At 40.4% G+C, this 17,851-nt stretch overlaps 1 protein-coding gene across 3 annotated transcripts in view; it reads left to right on the top strand.

Annotated features, from left to right (window-relative positions):
• ARHGAP42 (Rho GTPase activating protein 42) overlaps positions 1–17,851 on the top strand; it is a 562,306-nt gene that overhangs the window by 185,065 nt on the left and 359,390 nt on the right. For all 3 annotated transcript variants that reach the window (XM_069202384.1, XM_069202385.1, XM_069202383.1), the window contains exon 2: positions 5,070–5,165. In XM_069202384.1, the coding sequence (XP_069058485.1) occupies positions 5,070–5,165 (96 nt within the window). The remainder of the gene's footprint in view (positions 1–5,069; positions 5,166–17,851) is intronic.

Below are 17,851 nucleotides of genomic sequence, written 5' to 3'. Positions count from 1 at the left end.
CTGGCTTTAAGGTTATCAGATAACTCCATATCATCAGGTATCACTGCTCAGGAAAGAGAAAGTCCAGGGGTAGGTCCTTATATCATGGGAGTTTTGACCATATATATATATATATATATATATATATATATATATATATATATATATATATATATATATAATCGATTGTTATGTCAATTGCTCATTTGCTCATGCCCCATATTATCTCAATAGTCTCTCTCTGTATCATACAAAGAGAGAGGGACAGTGAGTCACATTTGTACATCATTTTCATTGCATCGATCGTGAAAAAAGACTATCTTGTTACCAGTGAGTAAGATAGTCCAATATCATTCTAGTCACAGGGTCATATGTTGTGGAATGTCCTACTTAGGTTGCGCTAAAAATACATATCTTTTTAAGATCTTACTTCTCGAGATTATGGTACAAGTCTACGATTCTGTGTCGGTCATGGCCTAGTTTCATGATAGTTGTGTCACTTTAAAATTGTGTATTCAAAAGCGATAACAATTGCAAGCACTGTTTCATACTTTATAGAGTGCGTGTTCTGTTTGGAGTTTTTTGTTAACGACATTCATTTCATAATTCAAGCATAATATTAAAAAAAAAAAAATTAAAAGCACTCTTCCGTTGCTGTCTTAACCATGGCCAGTATCCGTCACTCTAATAAAGTTTGTGATGTTGAAGTTAAAGTGTATGTTTGTAAGACCAAGCTACATATCTGTAGTATGTGACATGACCTAACAATTTGGGATTGCACTTCGTGTGGCCCTTGCACCTCAGCTCTAGAACCCTGATCAAAAGTATGCCCTAAGATGAGAAACCAGTTGCTCACAGCTACAGTAGTAGATTCAATCACTGCTGGACTATCTCACTGCCACGACATGCAATGTCCTCAGAAGATACTTTCCATCGCTTCTGCTGATACTCCACTCAGAGTAGCATCCAGCCTGTTCACTAATACGCTTCTGCACCTCATCACAGGCATAAATCACTATTTAAATGCAAATACAATACATTACATTCCACTTCAATACAGTAGTTGTTGAGACTTTATTAAAGTCGGTTGTATTAATGCTTGTTCATTGGTTGCCTTATTTGCATTTCCTTGCATTTATTTTATGCCTCTCATGGATCTCCACATGTAACCCTTTCTTGCTACGCTGAGCGCTGGAGCGTTGTTTATCGGCTGATTTATGGTTAGGTGGATTGCATGACTATTTCCCTGATCCCATTTTTCTCCTCTCTTTTGTGACACCTAATTAAATGGAAATGTCCTCGCGTTCAGCAAACATTTACACTTTAGTAATTGTGGGGCAGCTGGTAAATTCTGTCTCTCTCAATCAGGATTCCACATTTGGAAGTAGAAATTACATTTTGATGGCTGAAAAACAGCTTGTAAATTGCCCCCCCCTATATGTAGCTCCATATTAAGTAGCACCTATTGAGCTGGGCCAGAATGAAATGATGCAGTTCCTTTTGGTAAAACGTGGATGGTTTTGTTCTATCTTAGGTTATGGTCAATGAAAATGGGTCTCCTACCTCGTCTTCTGAATATAATGTAGACTGACAATTTGTTGTTTCTCAGCTTGAATTGACTCACCAACTGCAATCAGATGAATAAGTCGCCGTACACAGGCAATTTCTAGGGCTTTGCTCATGGGGGTTGAGTCAGAATATATTTGATTATTTGAATGTTCACATGCCCTGCAAAGGTTTAAGGCCTATAAATGATTATTGTGTTTCCATGCCCAAGGGGCCCACATTTAGGTGTTGAAATGTACTAGTTGTTTCACTTACAATTACTCTGTTGAAGTCCAGTTACCTTGCTTCATTTTACTGGTAGGAAAGAAAAAAAAATAATGCACTCTCCATCCCATTCCAAGAGACCCACTCCTGTGCATTCAGATTTTATTATTAGAAAAGTTAATCGTCAAAGTCGAATTGCTGAATGTATTTAACGCGTTGATCATTCCCCCCACATTTTCATAATTTTACCCTTTGACCTTTTTCATTTATGAACCTTTTCTACATTTAGGAGTCCAAAGCTCTGTTGCTTCTTTCATCTGCAAGGCAGACAGATAATTGTCAATGAAAAATAAAATTACCAACAGACCAGGTTCTGTGTTTGCCTAGAAATAGCTGACCTTGCCATTGCTTCTTAGGTGTGGCAAGTCTTCTAGCCACAGATGTTATTCCCAGAAATGTTTTTTCAAGGAGAATAAAGCTATGGACAGGTTCAAAACATGTGCCCCAAAGAGACATCACCCCAATCAAAGTGAATGCATAAATTGCAGACCTAACGAACATTTTATGTACTCATCTTGGAGTATATGCAGCTAATACCTTGTTCTGCATATCGAATTATTAAAATAATACATCTGAGAAATGTTTCAATAAATGTGATAAGATGTAGGCATTTTCAGGGCATGCTAGATTCTCCATGTCTCGGTGTGTTCCTCAAAGTCACAATGGAGCTCTAAATATGTTTGGAACAATATGAAGTTCAACATCCAACTGATCCACATTTTACATATTTAAGGCAAGAGCTTAAACCTTAATGTTTCATGTTCTCAAGATGAAATTTAAAAACATAATCCCAAAGCTGTTAGACATCTATCTTGAAACTTAACACACTTTTAAAAAACAGTTCTATTTTGGGACCAACCAAAGTTTTCAGCTACACTACAGCCACACTACAAAAACAGTGACAAGTAGCTTTCCAAATCAACCAGGGTCCAAACCACTAATATAGCTATCTCTAAAAATCAGCTATGAATCTGGAAAGGTGGTAAGGGAGACCTATGGCCTCAAACTGCTTAGAGGAGATCTAATTACCTAGGGAAAATGTAGTTCCTATGCTTCCAGCCACCCTACTCCTAACCTACATTGGCTCCTTCACATCATCTTCTTACACACAGGTGAGACCTGGCCACTCTCTGGCTCCCACGACGCTGCACTGTCCCTGCTGCAGAACTGAAGCCCACATAGGGCAACTGAGTAGTTATTTACAAACTGCTGACGCTGGTTTGACTTACCTGTCAAGGAGTTGAAGAACCAGAACCCAGAAGCATTTTCCTATAGATCCTTCTGGTGAAGTTGTCAGTCCTCATTCCTTCTTGGGCCTGATCCTGTCGTTTAAAAGTGCATCATTGAACTCCTGCTTTCATTAATACTATTGTAGAGTTGGCTACACCTCGTCGTCTTTGTGGACAAAAACTTGAATCTCCAAGCACACATTGACTCAATGGGAAAGGAGGAACATTTTCCACCACACATGATTCCAGATAGTCAAACCCTTTATCTTAGATAAGGATTTTACGTTTTTAATCCTATCATCCTATCCCTGCTACTGTTAACACTTGACTAGGGAAACTTTCTACTCACTGAAATTTCAAAAACAACATCTAGTTTTCCTCAACACAGCCTTAGGCTCAGCTGCAGGCTGGTCTCAGGCACTGTACATATATATATATATATAGCCACTTAAAAAAACAAAGGTTACAATGATGTTATAGTGAGGCTCACATTTTAATTGTGCACAACCATATACATTCACCTGTTATAGTTATCTCAAGTAACTAGAACTCGTACCCTAAGGTAACTTTAACCTGCACCCCCACCATGCACAGTTTTTTCATCAAAAATGTTACTGCAAATATTACATTGATATTAGCAATGATGTTATCAAAGATGTCATGAGTTCCGTAATTTGTGGGTAAATTAGCAGTGCATGATGAGGGCACCAGTTATAGCTACCTTAGGGCACCAGTTATAGGTACTTGAGATAACGAGATAACTCTAACTATAACAGGTGAAATTCTATGGTTTTGTACAGTTGAAAAATAAAAATCATTGGGCCCCCCTCAGAATTTTTCACAAATATTTTATAAAGATTGCAATGTTTAAATATGTCTAGACGTATTTAAACATTGCAGTTAAGAACTGTTACCTTTTTAAAAATGCAATAACATGTTTCTGCTTAAAACAAAACACTGTTATCTGTGTAATGCTTCTTTTGGCCAGAGCCTGGTGCCCCCCCTGGGATCACTTGAGGCCCCCCTGGGGGGGGGCACCCCCCGGTTTGAAGACCGCTGCCCTAAAACCTCCCAACCTTGTGCAATGCGCGCTGCCTTCGACCATGCGCGGTGGGGTTGGCTGCAGTATGTTCAGTAAGTTTTATATATATATGTATAACCTACTGGCAATCGCTAGTTAGTAGTTTATAGTTAGGACCTAGTTTCTATAGAAAAAGCATTTTTTTTACTTGCCTATATCTTTGACGCTGCTTGACAAATCTTCTCAACATTTTCAAAAATAATTCAATGCTCATGTCAGCGGGTGTCTGGAAATTTCGTATATATATAAAATATGTGTGTCTTTTGGGAACCCTAGAATACCCTGGCCAGGCCAGAAACAGACCAGTTTTAGTAGCTAATGCCTGTAGAGCACTGGCAACTTTCTTCTTGAAAAACCAAAATGTAAGAGGCATGAAATTCATAACAGTCATCAAAAAGTGCACCTAGATTGTGGAACTGTCTCACCAGAAAAGTTTACTGTGAATGAGCCCTGTGTATTTTCATCTTTTCAAAACCATCCTCTCCCTAGACAATGAAATCTCGTTTTCTATAAGCGGGACTGTATTGTTTGTTTTTTATATATTTGCATATCGAAATGTGTTCATCCTGTGTACTCTAAATAACTATGCCCTAAACAAATCTATAAATAAAACGTTAAAACTGCTAAGGATCAATAAAATGCAAGCAACATGGTAGATTGTTTTCAGGTTTCCATTGTTTCTTTTATATAGACCTCAATCAATGAGTTTGAACAATACAAATTGGAATTAATAAGGCATAGTATGATCTTCAGCTTCATCTAAAGCTAGCCAAAGATAAGTAGCAGTCCTGTCATATGAGCTGTAGTAAAGTAATTACTCTGTCTGTGATTTCTTTGAATGTGTACCATCAATGTTTCCGTGTTTGACCTAAATGCTGAAAAAGTTACAACCCTATTAAGTGTGCTGCTCATGCTGTTTCATGCTCTAACAAATTAATTTTTTTCTCCAGATCTCTCAGTAGCGGTACAGAAATTTTCCCAGTCGCTCCAAGATTTTCAGTTTGAGTGCATTGGTGATGCTGAAACAGATGATGAAATTAACATTGGTAAGTGCCAGATATAATTGTGTAACAATAATAATCAATCACTTTTCACACTGTTTTGGATGATGCATCGTTTACAAAGTTAAAATCAAATATAGTCTGTAGAGCTTCATTAAATACATGTTTTTCACTCAGTATGAAACCCGAGTTTACTGCTTAGTCTTATCTTTTGTACTATTAACATGTATCCAAAAAATCGTGGTACAGTGCTTGTTGTGTAGCTGCTCCAGCAAAAAGTTCTAGTGGTATTCACCTTCTTTACTGTGGTCGAGTTTTTTTCAATATATACTGTCCTCTTTATGCAGCCCTTTTCCTACCTTCTTGGGAAGACTGGAAATACCAAAATTCAGAGGACCACAGTGAATTACTGATGTAATGATAGACCAACAACAAATGATAACTTGATTTCTTAAGTAAATACTGTTTATGTTCATTGAATTTCCAAAGAATTACATAGATATGTGTTTCATACTATGTCTGATAACAGCCTGATATCCCAATAGTTTGGTTTGATTAAGATCTCGGTCTTTACATTGAAATCTAACTGATGACTTATAAGTTAAGATTCTACATTTAGCAAATCATCTATCCATCCCTATGGTACATATCCCAGTTTATACCCCGTCGGCATCAGATAGTAAAATATCAACAAAAGCTATGTGCTTCTGCATTTTATCATGCCACCCCTGGCCTCCACGAAATCACACAGAATATGGAATACATTTACAGGGGAAAGATCTGGAACAACGCATCCAGAAAGTTTTGTATTTTGTATTCCGGGATGGTGGGGGGTTGGGTTTTTAGGGGCAGGGTGGGTGGTTTGGGTAATTTTGTATTTAGGATGGGTGGGGGTAGGTTATTAGGGGTGGGGGGTCAGGGTAGTTTTGTATTTAGGGCGGGGCAGGTTTTTAGGGGTGGAGGGTCTGGGTAATTTTGTATTTGGGGTGCGTGGGGCTTTGGGTTTTTCGGGGCAGGGTGGGGGGGTTGGGGTAGTTTTGTATTCAGGGCAGATGGGGGTTCGGGTTTTTAAGGGGCAGGGTGGGGTAATTTTGTATTCAGGGCAGGTGGGGGTGGGAGTTTAGGGTCGGGTGGTGGTTTGGGGTAATTTTGTATTTAGGGCGGGTAGGGAGTAGGTTATTAGGAGTAGGGGTGGGGGGTTGGGGTAATTTTGTATTTAGGGTGGGTAGGGGATCGGGTTTTTAGGGGCGGGGTAATTTTGTATTCAGGGCAGGCAGGGGGGTCAGGTTTTTAGGGGCAGGGATGGGGGGTCGGGGTAATTTTGTATTTAGGGGTTGGGTAGTTTTATTTTTTGGGGTGGGGGTTGGTTTTAGGGCTCAGGGTGGGTGGGGGTATCAGGGCAGTTTTTAAAGGTGGGGTTGGGGTACTTCTGTTTTTAGGGGCGGGTTGGGGTAATTTTGCTTTCAGGGGTTGGGTTGTTTTATTTTTGAGGGTGGGGGCCGGTTTTAAGTCTCAGGTGGGTGGGGGGGTATCAGGGAAAATTTTAAGGGTGAGGGGTCGGGGTACTTCTGTTTTTAGGGTTGGGGGTTTACTAGGCTTACTAGGCATGCCTTTACAATGAAAAATGGTTGTAAAGGAATGCGTGGAAACAACGCGGTTGTTGTTCCGACCGCAGTGTTCAGCCATGCATGGTTGCCTCATGTGTGGTTCCATCATACAACCCATTTACAGTAAGCCTTGAGCACCTTTTTTGCTAGAGGAAATGTTTCCATTGAATGTGAAGTCCATGCATATATATCAATATCTCTCTCTACAGTTAAATAGGCACATTTAGAATATTATGTTCTAAAAAATTATTTTATTGCCCTTAATTTGTGTTGCGTAAACATTTTTTTATTGCATGGCCAATAACTATGGCACCCGTATAGGTTTCTGTTCAATTAAATATATTAACTCTCTTGTATAACATTCAAGAACAGGCTTTCTAAATTCACTTGCTTCCTTGACAGTGCTGTTAGTATATGCCTCTTGTACTATGTGGTATCTTTAATTCGAAAGTGCATATCCCCTGCAGAGCCTTCGGTATTTGACCACCAAATTCAACCAGACTAAAGATCCTAAGGTGCTGTGTGATGGGGAAAACCTGCTAGTTTGTCCATATTTACATCTTCATCCCACAATAACTTGGCAAAAATGATATAATTGGACAGTCATTCGGTAGACCCCGTATGACGTGCTGGGGAATTGTTCACCATTTTCCTACCACTTCTACTGTAGAGGCTTTGGTATTTCTTTACGATAATCCTTATCACAACCAAGTAGATCTGAAAAGCAGAGAACTATACTGGGAGTATGGTATGAAACCCCTATGGCTGAGTAATATATGAAACAGGGCTGTAATTCATAGGTCCAAGCCCTCCGTTATACCCTCTTAGTCATTATATCTAAATACAGGGATGTTATATTTAGGATCTGAATTTACTTGTACAAAACTATAAACAATCAGCAGCTATAGTGAGAGTTATTTCAATTAACTATAACTCATGCCCTAAGGTAATGAATAACTCGTGCTCTCGCCATGCACATTTTTTCCAATAATTTGACTGCTAATATTTCATTTATATTTTTAATGATGTTATAGAAATTGTCATAAGTGTTCTAATATCTGGGGTAATTAGCAGTGAATGGTGAGACTGTGAGTTATAGTTACCTTAGGGCACAAGTTTTAAAAACATTTTTTAGGGGACGGTGGCCACGTGGCTCCCCTCCCCAGCTTGATCTCAGCCCGAGAATCCCATCCCCCATAGCACGGCCTATTATTATATATTTTTTGGAGGTGGAGGAGTGCCTCATGACTCACCTCCACAGGGCCAATTGGCCCTGAGACCCCATCCCTCAGGGTGCATCCTAATAATTTTTTGGGGGGATGTGGCCCCCTTCCACAGGGCCAATCTCTGCCCATGGGACCCCATCCCCTGGAGCGCGGTCTAATGATTAATTTTTTTTGGGGGGAGGGCCATGTGCCCCCCTCCAGAGGCCCAATCTCAGCCCTGGGGGCACAGCACAATTATTATTTTTGGGAGGGGGGAGTGCCACATGGCCCCCCTCCACAAGGCTGATCTCGGCCCTGGGGACCCCATCCCCTAGGGTGCAGCGTCTTTTTTTATTTTTTGGGGGTTAAGGGAGCCACATGGTCCCCCTCCACAGGTACAATCTTGGTCCCAGAGACCCCATCCCTAGGGCCCAGCCATAAAGGCCCCCACGGTCCCAGTTGGCTCCCCACCTCCTGTGGGAGCCTGCATTGCGGTCACAGAAAGGGAGCTACTACAGCAGCTCCCTCTCTGTGAAAGCCTTTTTCTCTGTCAGCCTGCCTGAATCTCTGCTGGCAGACAGACAGAGGAAACCTGAGCTCCGATGAAGGGAAAGCTGATTTACAGCTCTGCCTTCATCGGAGCACAGAGTTTGCATTGATATAGCAGCAGCTTCAAAGCTGCAGCCAAGACACAGCAAACAGCTATGTCCTCAGGGTGGGCACCTTGGGACATAGCAGGAGACAGCCCTGGGGGCTGGCAGTCCCCAGGGCCATCATTGGCACCTTGAGGGGGGCCGCGAGGATCCACTCCACCATACACAGCCCGGGGAGGTGGTGGTCTCCGGGCTGCAGGGTGTCCAAAATGGACACCAATCTCTTTTTTTTTCTCAATGTGCCTTGGGGAGGTGGCCAGGGCCCCCCCACAGAATTGTTAAAGTGCCCTGGGGAGGTGGTGGTCTCCGGTGCTGAAGGAGACTGCATGGCCCCTCTGTACATCTATTTATAAATGTCCTGGGGAGATGGTAGTCCCTGGGGCTGCGGGGGAGGCTGCGTGGCCCCCCACACAACTGTTAGGTGCCCCGGGGAGATGTTGGTCCACGGGACTGCAGGGGGGCACGTGGGCCCTCCACACATCTTTACATAAATGCACCAGAAAGGTGGTGGTACCCGGGGCACCCTACAGCCCCCTGACATATTTAACTCATTGCGCTGGGGAGGTGGTGACCACCGGGGCTAAAGGAAACCCTAGGAGGGGGGCCCAGTGCACCCCTCTCCTCATTAATGTCCCCAGTGCCTCAGGGACCTGGCCCACCTGGGGGCTAACAAAAAGAAAAGGGCTGGAGACTGCCCTTTTTAAACAAAAATATTGCAAAAATCCACAGAACCGGATCGGCTCATTTTTCCAATTTTTTTTTTTAATGGTTTTAGGCCCTGCCGGTGTCCCTCAGGGACCCAAGCACCAGAGCTAAGGTTCCAGGATAGAGTCACCCCGGGACCCCGCATCACTATATTCCTATATTGTTTGGCCTTAAATTTCTCCAAAACTACTGGATGGATTTCCGCCAAAACACAAAAGGTTATCTGTGCAACAGGATCTAGTTTCCTGCCAAATGTAATTTGATGTAATTCCATTTAAGTGGTTTAGGCCGTAGGTTTGTCTAAAGGTCCTAAGGAAAAATGAATGGGAAAAGCACATTTTGGTATCTCCCTTTTTCTTGGCCCCCGCTTGACAGATCACCCTGAAACTTTCAAAACAGTAGCTGCACTGACCAAGGTATACGCTTTAAAAACGTTGTAAAAATTCATCAAGCGGCGCCAAAGTTTATAGGCAAAACAAAAAACGCTCCGTCAATGGAAACTAGGCCCTTACTATAGCTACGTAGTGGTGACCGTCACTAGGATATATATATATATATATATTATATATATATATATATATATATATAAACAGCAAAAATGCTCACAACCGGGCTCCTGGAGGCCCGAGAGGGGTGGTGCGTCACAACCGGCAGAGCACTCCGGTTAATTATTTATAAAAAATGCAAAAACTTCCACAGTAAAGACGCACACTCAGGAATTCACAAAAACTAATAGTGTTTATTAACACAACACGTTTCGGCTTTCAAGCAGCCTTAATCACATGTATAATTCAACCAATGTACACCAAGTTTAAATACCCACCAGATACAAACATAGAAACAGGACTGCATATTATATTATCTTTCAAGAATGGAAATAAATCAATAAGAAATAAATAAGGCTCATTAAATATAAATAAATAAATAAGTAAATACTTCTCCCTGAACAGTGATGTTTGCCTACTAATGGTCAATATTATAAGTATATACCGCTTGTATTGTACTGACACAATGTTTGGTTATTATGCCTCCCCCATGTGAAATCTTACTTGATAGCACACCAGCCAGCATCAACCTTACACTGATAGAAACACACAGAAGAACTCGTAAGTCGATTTACATTGAAAAACTCATTCAGAACGTGACAGGAGGCCTAATAGAGTTCTACTCAAACCATACCAACACTAAACCCGAAAACAATCCTACACTGTATTCTTTTCAGTCAGCTTTGCGAAGAGCGCATGAGTTGATTGCGGTGTCTGCTGAGTTACATTCAAAGGCGTTATTGCGGATTAGAAAAGTATTGATTGGCGGGAAAGAGATTGATGGGTTTCTGTGGAGAGCGAAAGGGATAAGGCACCTACATGATCACAAATCAGACAGCAAAAAAATATAATTTCACACATTCCTCCCAAAGGTTTGGATTGCCACAATCCCAACACTGAAGATATTTGCAATTAACAAATTTCACTAAGTCACTTTTGGGAGATCCATAATTCACCTCACCAAATGCCCGTATAATTCAGTACCTGTTAACATGGAAAGAACTTGGGGATAGAAGTTGTAGCATATACTCCAACATAAAGGGAGGCTCAGTCAGGCGAATGTAGCCAGTAGCAGCTTTGAATCATTAAAACATGGAAATATGTAAAGACCTCTCTTCACTTATCTCCTGGTGGCTGTGGGACAGCAGGTTGCAGAAGAGAGTTGGATTCAAGAAATATAACCACCTGCGAGGGTTATGTTCTGTGAGTTGCGCAATATTACGTGGAGAAGGGCGGACACCAGACAGAGAGTGGAAGGATATGGTTTTATAATTTTATATTTTTGATTCTTCTTATTGCCTTCCCTTATAAGGTGAAGGCAGAGTTGTCATATAAATAAGAAAGTGGGTGGTGATGGAATATGTTTTTGGGTATGTCCATGGGGGGTTACTATGTTCAATATAGACATGCATTGTTTTATGAGTGTTTAATGGTTGAGCAATTGGGGTACATGGAATGGTCTTATGGCAGAAAATGGTAAAATGATAACCGAGTAATTCTTGTAATACGTCTTAATTTTCAATAGTAAAGAACTAAATCACGAAAGTCTATTACCCTTTTGTGAAACTTTTCTAAATATTGTACTACTGCATGTCATGGGACCTTCCTAATTTCTGCTAGGATTAATCCTTTCTTCTAGGGGAGGAGGTGAGTCATTATGTCCGGTTTACCATACTTCTTTCCCAGCCGTGTATGAGCAAATCCAAAAAGGAAATGTGAATGAAAAACAGCATTTTGACATTATCAGCATGCATTTATGCAGCATTTCAGTGAGCCACATATATAACTGTACCTTACAATAAACATAAAATCATAAGTGTGTATAATATAGAAGATAGATCCTCAATTAATTATTTTATTCTGAAATATCTATAGGCAGAGTGTGTCCCAAAATACATTTCTTTATCCACGTGCCATGACATCAGTACAGGTGAAGGTTGCGCCATAGTTGTGAGACGAGAGGAGTGAAACTCCATTCTTCACTGCCAGTGAGAAATGGACTAGACTACTGTTTTCCTTGAAGTGCTGGGGGGGTCTGTTCATGCCCTTTTCATGGCCATTGTGGTGAACACTCCTGCAGCTTTGTTATGATATTAGCATTTGCTTAGTGTACAGCTGCTATGGGTCTGGCCTTGTAGCGCTGTCAGCTGTCTCAGGGTGCCTTGGCACATGATTCCAAGGTTTCCATTGCAGACTCCAGTCTGCCTCATTCTGTGGCGATATGTATTTCACATTGTGCTCTCTGCTCCCTCTGAGGTTGAGTGGCGGTGTCATGCTCCATGAGCTATGGTTATGTGCATGTGTGGTCATAGCTGTGCGTCGGATAGCTTATACCAGTTGCCTATCTCTTAGTATTGTATCACTCACTTTGCACTGTGATTAGATTAGATTATTGCTGGCTATGCTGGAGTGTATTTGTTCAGTCTGGTGTACTCTGAGGATCTTTGTGTGCTGTATCTTGGTTGGAAGCCATGAAGCGACGAGATAGGTGGCTCTACTGCACATCTGCGTTGTGTTGAATGTTTAACGTGTGTGTTTTTGTTAGAAAGAGGATACATAAAGGGATATTTCAAGGAGCTCTGGATTTCTCTTACTGGCTAGTTGTATTTGTAGTGGAGACTTATTCATAAGGGCAATGTAGAGCCCAAAAAGAGTAAAGTAGGCCGGACTGTGGATGTCTTCACAAAAAGCCTTATTACAGCAGGCCAGACTGCCGCTGTCTTTACAAAAAGCAGAATTGCAATATTCCAGATCTTTAATATCTATATCTAAAGATTTTTCACAATCCACAAACCAAGGCTTAGTGGAAACATGTTTCTTTAGCGTAAACTTGTGTTTTTGGCTTTTGGGTTTAAGTGAGAAATCATCAAAATTCATATGTTTTCACACTTTTTGAGACAACCTAATGATTCAGGCAGTATATATTACCTTTCTCCTCTTTCACTAAAACTATAGCAATTTTTTATATTTAAGAAGTGTTTATCACATCCTCTCTAGGTGATCAATATTATGAGACACACCTACACACTTATGGTAGCAATGCAAAGATCAAGTCTGTGCTGGTTACCATGCCACACTTAGTGGTAAGTGCTACTCTTTCAGTAGGCCTGGAGGAACACTGTGCCAACCACAATGCTATTAATGTTGCAACACAAACATGATAATTATGATGTCACTTGATATTTTGTTTCCAGAAACTTAATTTACCATTTTATTGTTATTGGTGACATTCATCAATCTTGACTCAATGTTGAAGCAAATTATACATTATCACAAGTCCCATGCTTGGTTTTATTGCATCAGAAACATATTAGAGGCCCCCTTGGAATACCTGGTGCCAGGTTTCATTTGTTGCAATCATGATGGACAGCAAGTGTGGTGAGCTTAAAACCAAGTCCAGTGGCTCAAAGATCCCATAACAAATGCTCAAAAACATTTGAAAAACCTTCTAATTTAACATTTACAAACATATGAGTACATCTATAGTAAGGGTTTACAAAGTCTGCCCAGACTCATGACAGATTTTCAGGATAGCCCTGATTTTGTAAGTTCCATTTTGATTAATTTAAATTATACTAATTGTATGGAAATGACCTTATGTGTAAAGCCTTAAAACTGGGTCTGCATTTTGATTAATTTAAACTATATTAATTTTATGGTAATGACCTTATGTGTATAGCCTTACAACTGGACCAGCATTTTGATTAATTTAAATTATACTAATGGTATGGAAATGACCTTATGTGTGAAGCCTTAAAACTGGACACGCATTTTGATTAATTTAAATTATACTGATTGTATGGAAATAACCTTATGTGTATAACCTTACAATCATCATCATCATCATTAGCTTTATTTTGGTAATGGACATACCATAAAAGTTCATCATACAATACACATATAAAAATAAGTAAGAGCCATACAAAACACTATGATATAAAACTCTCTGCCTATAAAATATTCAGAAAGAGCAATAAAATACAAAATTTAGTAAAACATGATCAGAATAAAAATCCATCAATATAAGAGCAATAACAAAGAAGCCTTCGCCCAATAGACTAAAAGAGCAACAGGAAATAAAAAACAATATGGCAATATTAGGATTGATATCAATTATTCCTTATAAAGATAATATTTCCATTTTTGCCCACAGTCATACACTTACTCATGGGGTACCTCTAAGGGCTTTGCTCCTACTTGCCAAATTGCATCTAAAAATCTAGCCAGCGCACATACCACAATACCATTGGTGTTTGTTCAGCAGATCCTAAGAGCTGAAAGCCCGTTATTAATGCCCATGGATCAGAGAGGTATAATCCATTGGGTCCGCTGTTTAGCATATGCAGGACAGTAAAATAGCACATGTGCAATGCATTCTGGTGACCCGCAGCCCATTGGGCATAGGTCCTGTTGAAGGTTTTGTAAGCCCCATCTACAAATAAAAGTACGTAATGGTAACAATCCCAGCCTGAACCTAATGTAAAGTGCACGTGCTCGAGGGGATAGGATCAAGTCCATATAATTTTCAAATTCATAGTGACATTTAACTAATGTGAACCTATCTGTCAGGCTGAGCGAAGGCGCCTCAACCAATTTACCTATTTTTTGTTTCAGCCAATATGCATCCTTGATGGTTTGCTTCACATTTTAATGGGAGACCATAAGGAGCTATCCAAAAGTGGGCCAATCCTAAGTTAATCAAGCTATTTTCAAAATAGTTACACCATGGGATTTTCCTTGTTGTATGTGTACTAAGCAGAGTATAACCTTACAACTGGACCCTCATTTAGGTTGATTTGAATTATACTAATTGTGTGGAAATGACCTTATGTGTAAAGCTTTAAAACTGGACCTGCATTTTGATTAATTTGAATTATACTAATTGTATGGAAATGACCTTATGTGTATAGCCTTACAACTGGACCTGCATCTATGTAAGACACCCCTGATGCATAACAATAATACGAAGTATTTACACGTGGAGATGAATGTGGTCTGCTCCCTCAGTAAAAATGTGTTTAGTTGGTGCATTTCAGAGGGTAAAGTAACATCAGCTATGCATTTCCTCCTGCCGTCTAAACAAATGTATTTACATAATTGAAAGCACTTATCTTCCCTCCCACATTCTGAAGGAGAAGCTGGAGAAATTGCAGACACTTACCCACGTTTTCATCTTGGCAGTAGCAGGGTCCTGGGAACATAAACAAATAGTTCTGGTCTCTGAGGCATTTTTTTCATGCCGTCATTTTCTCACAGTCTCAGCTCAATCTTGAAAGGAAGAGAGTGGGGGAAGAGCATGTACACAGCTCGCTTCTGCATCTGATTAATTCCAAAATAAAAGCAAAAATGTGTTTTTTTTCATTTTGCAATTACTCATGATATAAATATTTTTCCCTGAAATATGGGCATTCTCAGCATTGGTGCTTAGCGTGGTAAACTCTGGATAGACAAGTAGATGATGTGCACATTCAGTCATTGTAGGATCACGTTGTCAGTCAGGCAAATAATTTGGGGTCAGAGGGGGTCTGTCTAATCCTTGGAGGCCTACTGGGGCCACCGTGAAGCATTTAAACCCATCCCCGCCAAAATACTAAAGAGAGTAACATTTACATGAATTGGAGACGTACAGAACGTGCTTTGCATCCGCTCTGCGTTTGAAGTTCGTTTTGCCCCCAATTGCTTCCATAGTTGAAGTTTTATTTATAGGTATAGGATTCTGCTGTAAAAATAGCTATATCCGGAGTTAACGTGAAGCCCACTTTCTTTCCAAATGTTTTCTCATGCGACTAGTGCACCCGGGTTGTGGCCTTAGGTAGGATCACAGATGTTAACAACAAAATACTCCTGGGCCATGCCATGTGCATCATGCCTCAAGTACTGCTTGGTAATTGCATTACTCTGAATCCTAATCCTTCTCTTTCATTTCTTACAGTTTGAGGCAGTCCTGTCTCACCAGACATGAAAAACCGAGTAATTGACAGATAAAAGGCCCCCTCTCTCCGCTCCCTCTGTTTGTTAAAAGCACAGGACTCGCTGGCCTGGGAGTATTGACTCCTCTGTGTTGTGCCAGTATTTTGCCTGACTCAGCATTTAGTATGAAGCAACCATCACTAGAGGGCGCTACAGATCTGGCAGTTATACTTGGCTAATTTATAGCCCATTTATTTCTTCACACTTCTTACGTTGGTACTCTCAGGGGTAAGCGTGCATCACTTGGGTGCATATTAAGGCCATTGGTACTTTTGTTGTTGCAATGGATGGTGTTACATTTGGACATTTTTTTTTTTACCCTTGCAGGGTTGTTATCTATAGTGAGTACTCATTTTTGTCTTCATCTAATCACTGATATGCTGTTGTCCTAGGTTGTATCCGTATAGTGTTTGACCTGGTCTGTGATCATTCACGTAACAGACGCTTCCACATTCAGGATGTTGGTCTAATGTGAACCACCACTTTGCTTAATTGTATTGCAATCTCTTATTCTAGATGGCCCCATATTATATTTGTCCTGAGACCCTTGTATCTAGTATGGGTTGAAACGTCTTCGACAAGCAGAAGTAGCAAACGGACGAATATAGGAGCTATTAATTACAGGACTGAAGTGATGTTTTTGGTGTGCTTTTTGTTAACTATTAAGTAGCCCCAAAGTATTTCTCTTACTTATTTTTGTGTATTGTTGAGTGTTGGGCTTCTCATTGGGGTCACATTGCACTATTTTGACTGTTTAATTTTTGCCAAATGATATTGCATGAGATTGTTTTCGGCTAACTGGTGGTGGTATTTGTAAATTCATTCTCATTGTAATGCATTGAATGCAAATGGTTATTTTTGCGTTTTTTTTAATGATACCAGTGAGAACTATTGTTACATATAGAATACAATTTACCCAGGTTCTTATGGATTTAAGGGTTGCTCTTGTAGCCTATTGAAAACCAAAAGCCATAGAAGAGGACAGAGTGTTACTTGAGATTCATCCAAATTCTCACATGGAGTACAATATCTTACCAGTTTCTTCCATATCAACACTAGGCCGCCAATAGGAATCTTTTTTCAACACTTTGATTTATCAGTTTTGTAGCGTGAAACCAACCAGTTGCCCATAAAACATGTTCAGAGCACAACCCCAGGCATTACGTAGAACCAATAGGAATCTTTAACTCTTCTTTTACCCAGGTGACAATCTCAATAACTCTCTTGCACAGATTGCTTCATGGTACTACTCTAAATCCTCTTTATCAAAATCCCTTCATCATCCACTCCAAGCTCATCTCTCACTTATCAAAATTTCAACAATTTTGCATCCACGTATTTTTTCTTAGACTACTCTTCGTCAACACAATGAAACACAGTCTCATCTAACACATTAATGTTATACTACCATTCTTGTTTGGTTATGCGTTCTATTAGAACATTGGGATGTTGGGGGGTCAATTGAGAACAATGGAGTGATCGGGGTTTCTATTGACTGGTAGAAGTCTGGAACTCCAACGTTCCAATATTTTTGTTCACAGCTGTTGCTGTGAACAAATGCCTCATGGGGCCCGAGGGGATTTCAGTCCCCTTGAGCTCCATGAGGCCTTTGTTTTATTTATTAGAACATTCTGCCCTCATGTGGTAGAATGTTCTAATAGCTTTATAGCCCACCATAGCTTGCCCATACCAGCATTAAAGTCCTTCCCCCTTGTTATAGGCCCTTGCCTTCAGCTCAGGCCTTTAACACAGGAGTGGGCCTTTATTGGCCGTCAGGCTATAAGACTATATTGAATCTTCAGTAATGCTAGCAACTTGGTTATCATCACAAACATTCATAGGCACCTCACTTGAAGATAATGTAATTTAGCTCCAGGAATGTATTTGGCCATATATTTTTATTCTAATAGCCTCAACGACATACACACAGATCACGGTGTGGCGCTAATCATCCCTTTAGTCGTTATACCTTTGACTGATCACTTCTTAAAATCAAAGGTGTGCCTCACACATATTGCCGATAACATTCCAAACCCCTTACACAAG

The sequence above is a fragment of the Pleurodeles waltl genome, chromosome 8 (assembly GCF_031143425.1).
Source record: "Pleurodeles waltl isolate 20211129_DDA chromosome 8, aPleWal1.hap1.20221129, whole genome shotgun sequence".
Lineage (NCBI taxonomy): Eukaryota > Metazoa > Chordata > Amphibia > Caudata > Salamandridae > Pleurodeles > Pleurodeles waltl.
Note: the sequence above shows the minus strand (reverse complement) of the source record. Positions and strands in the feature narration are given on the sequence as shown.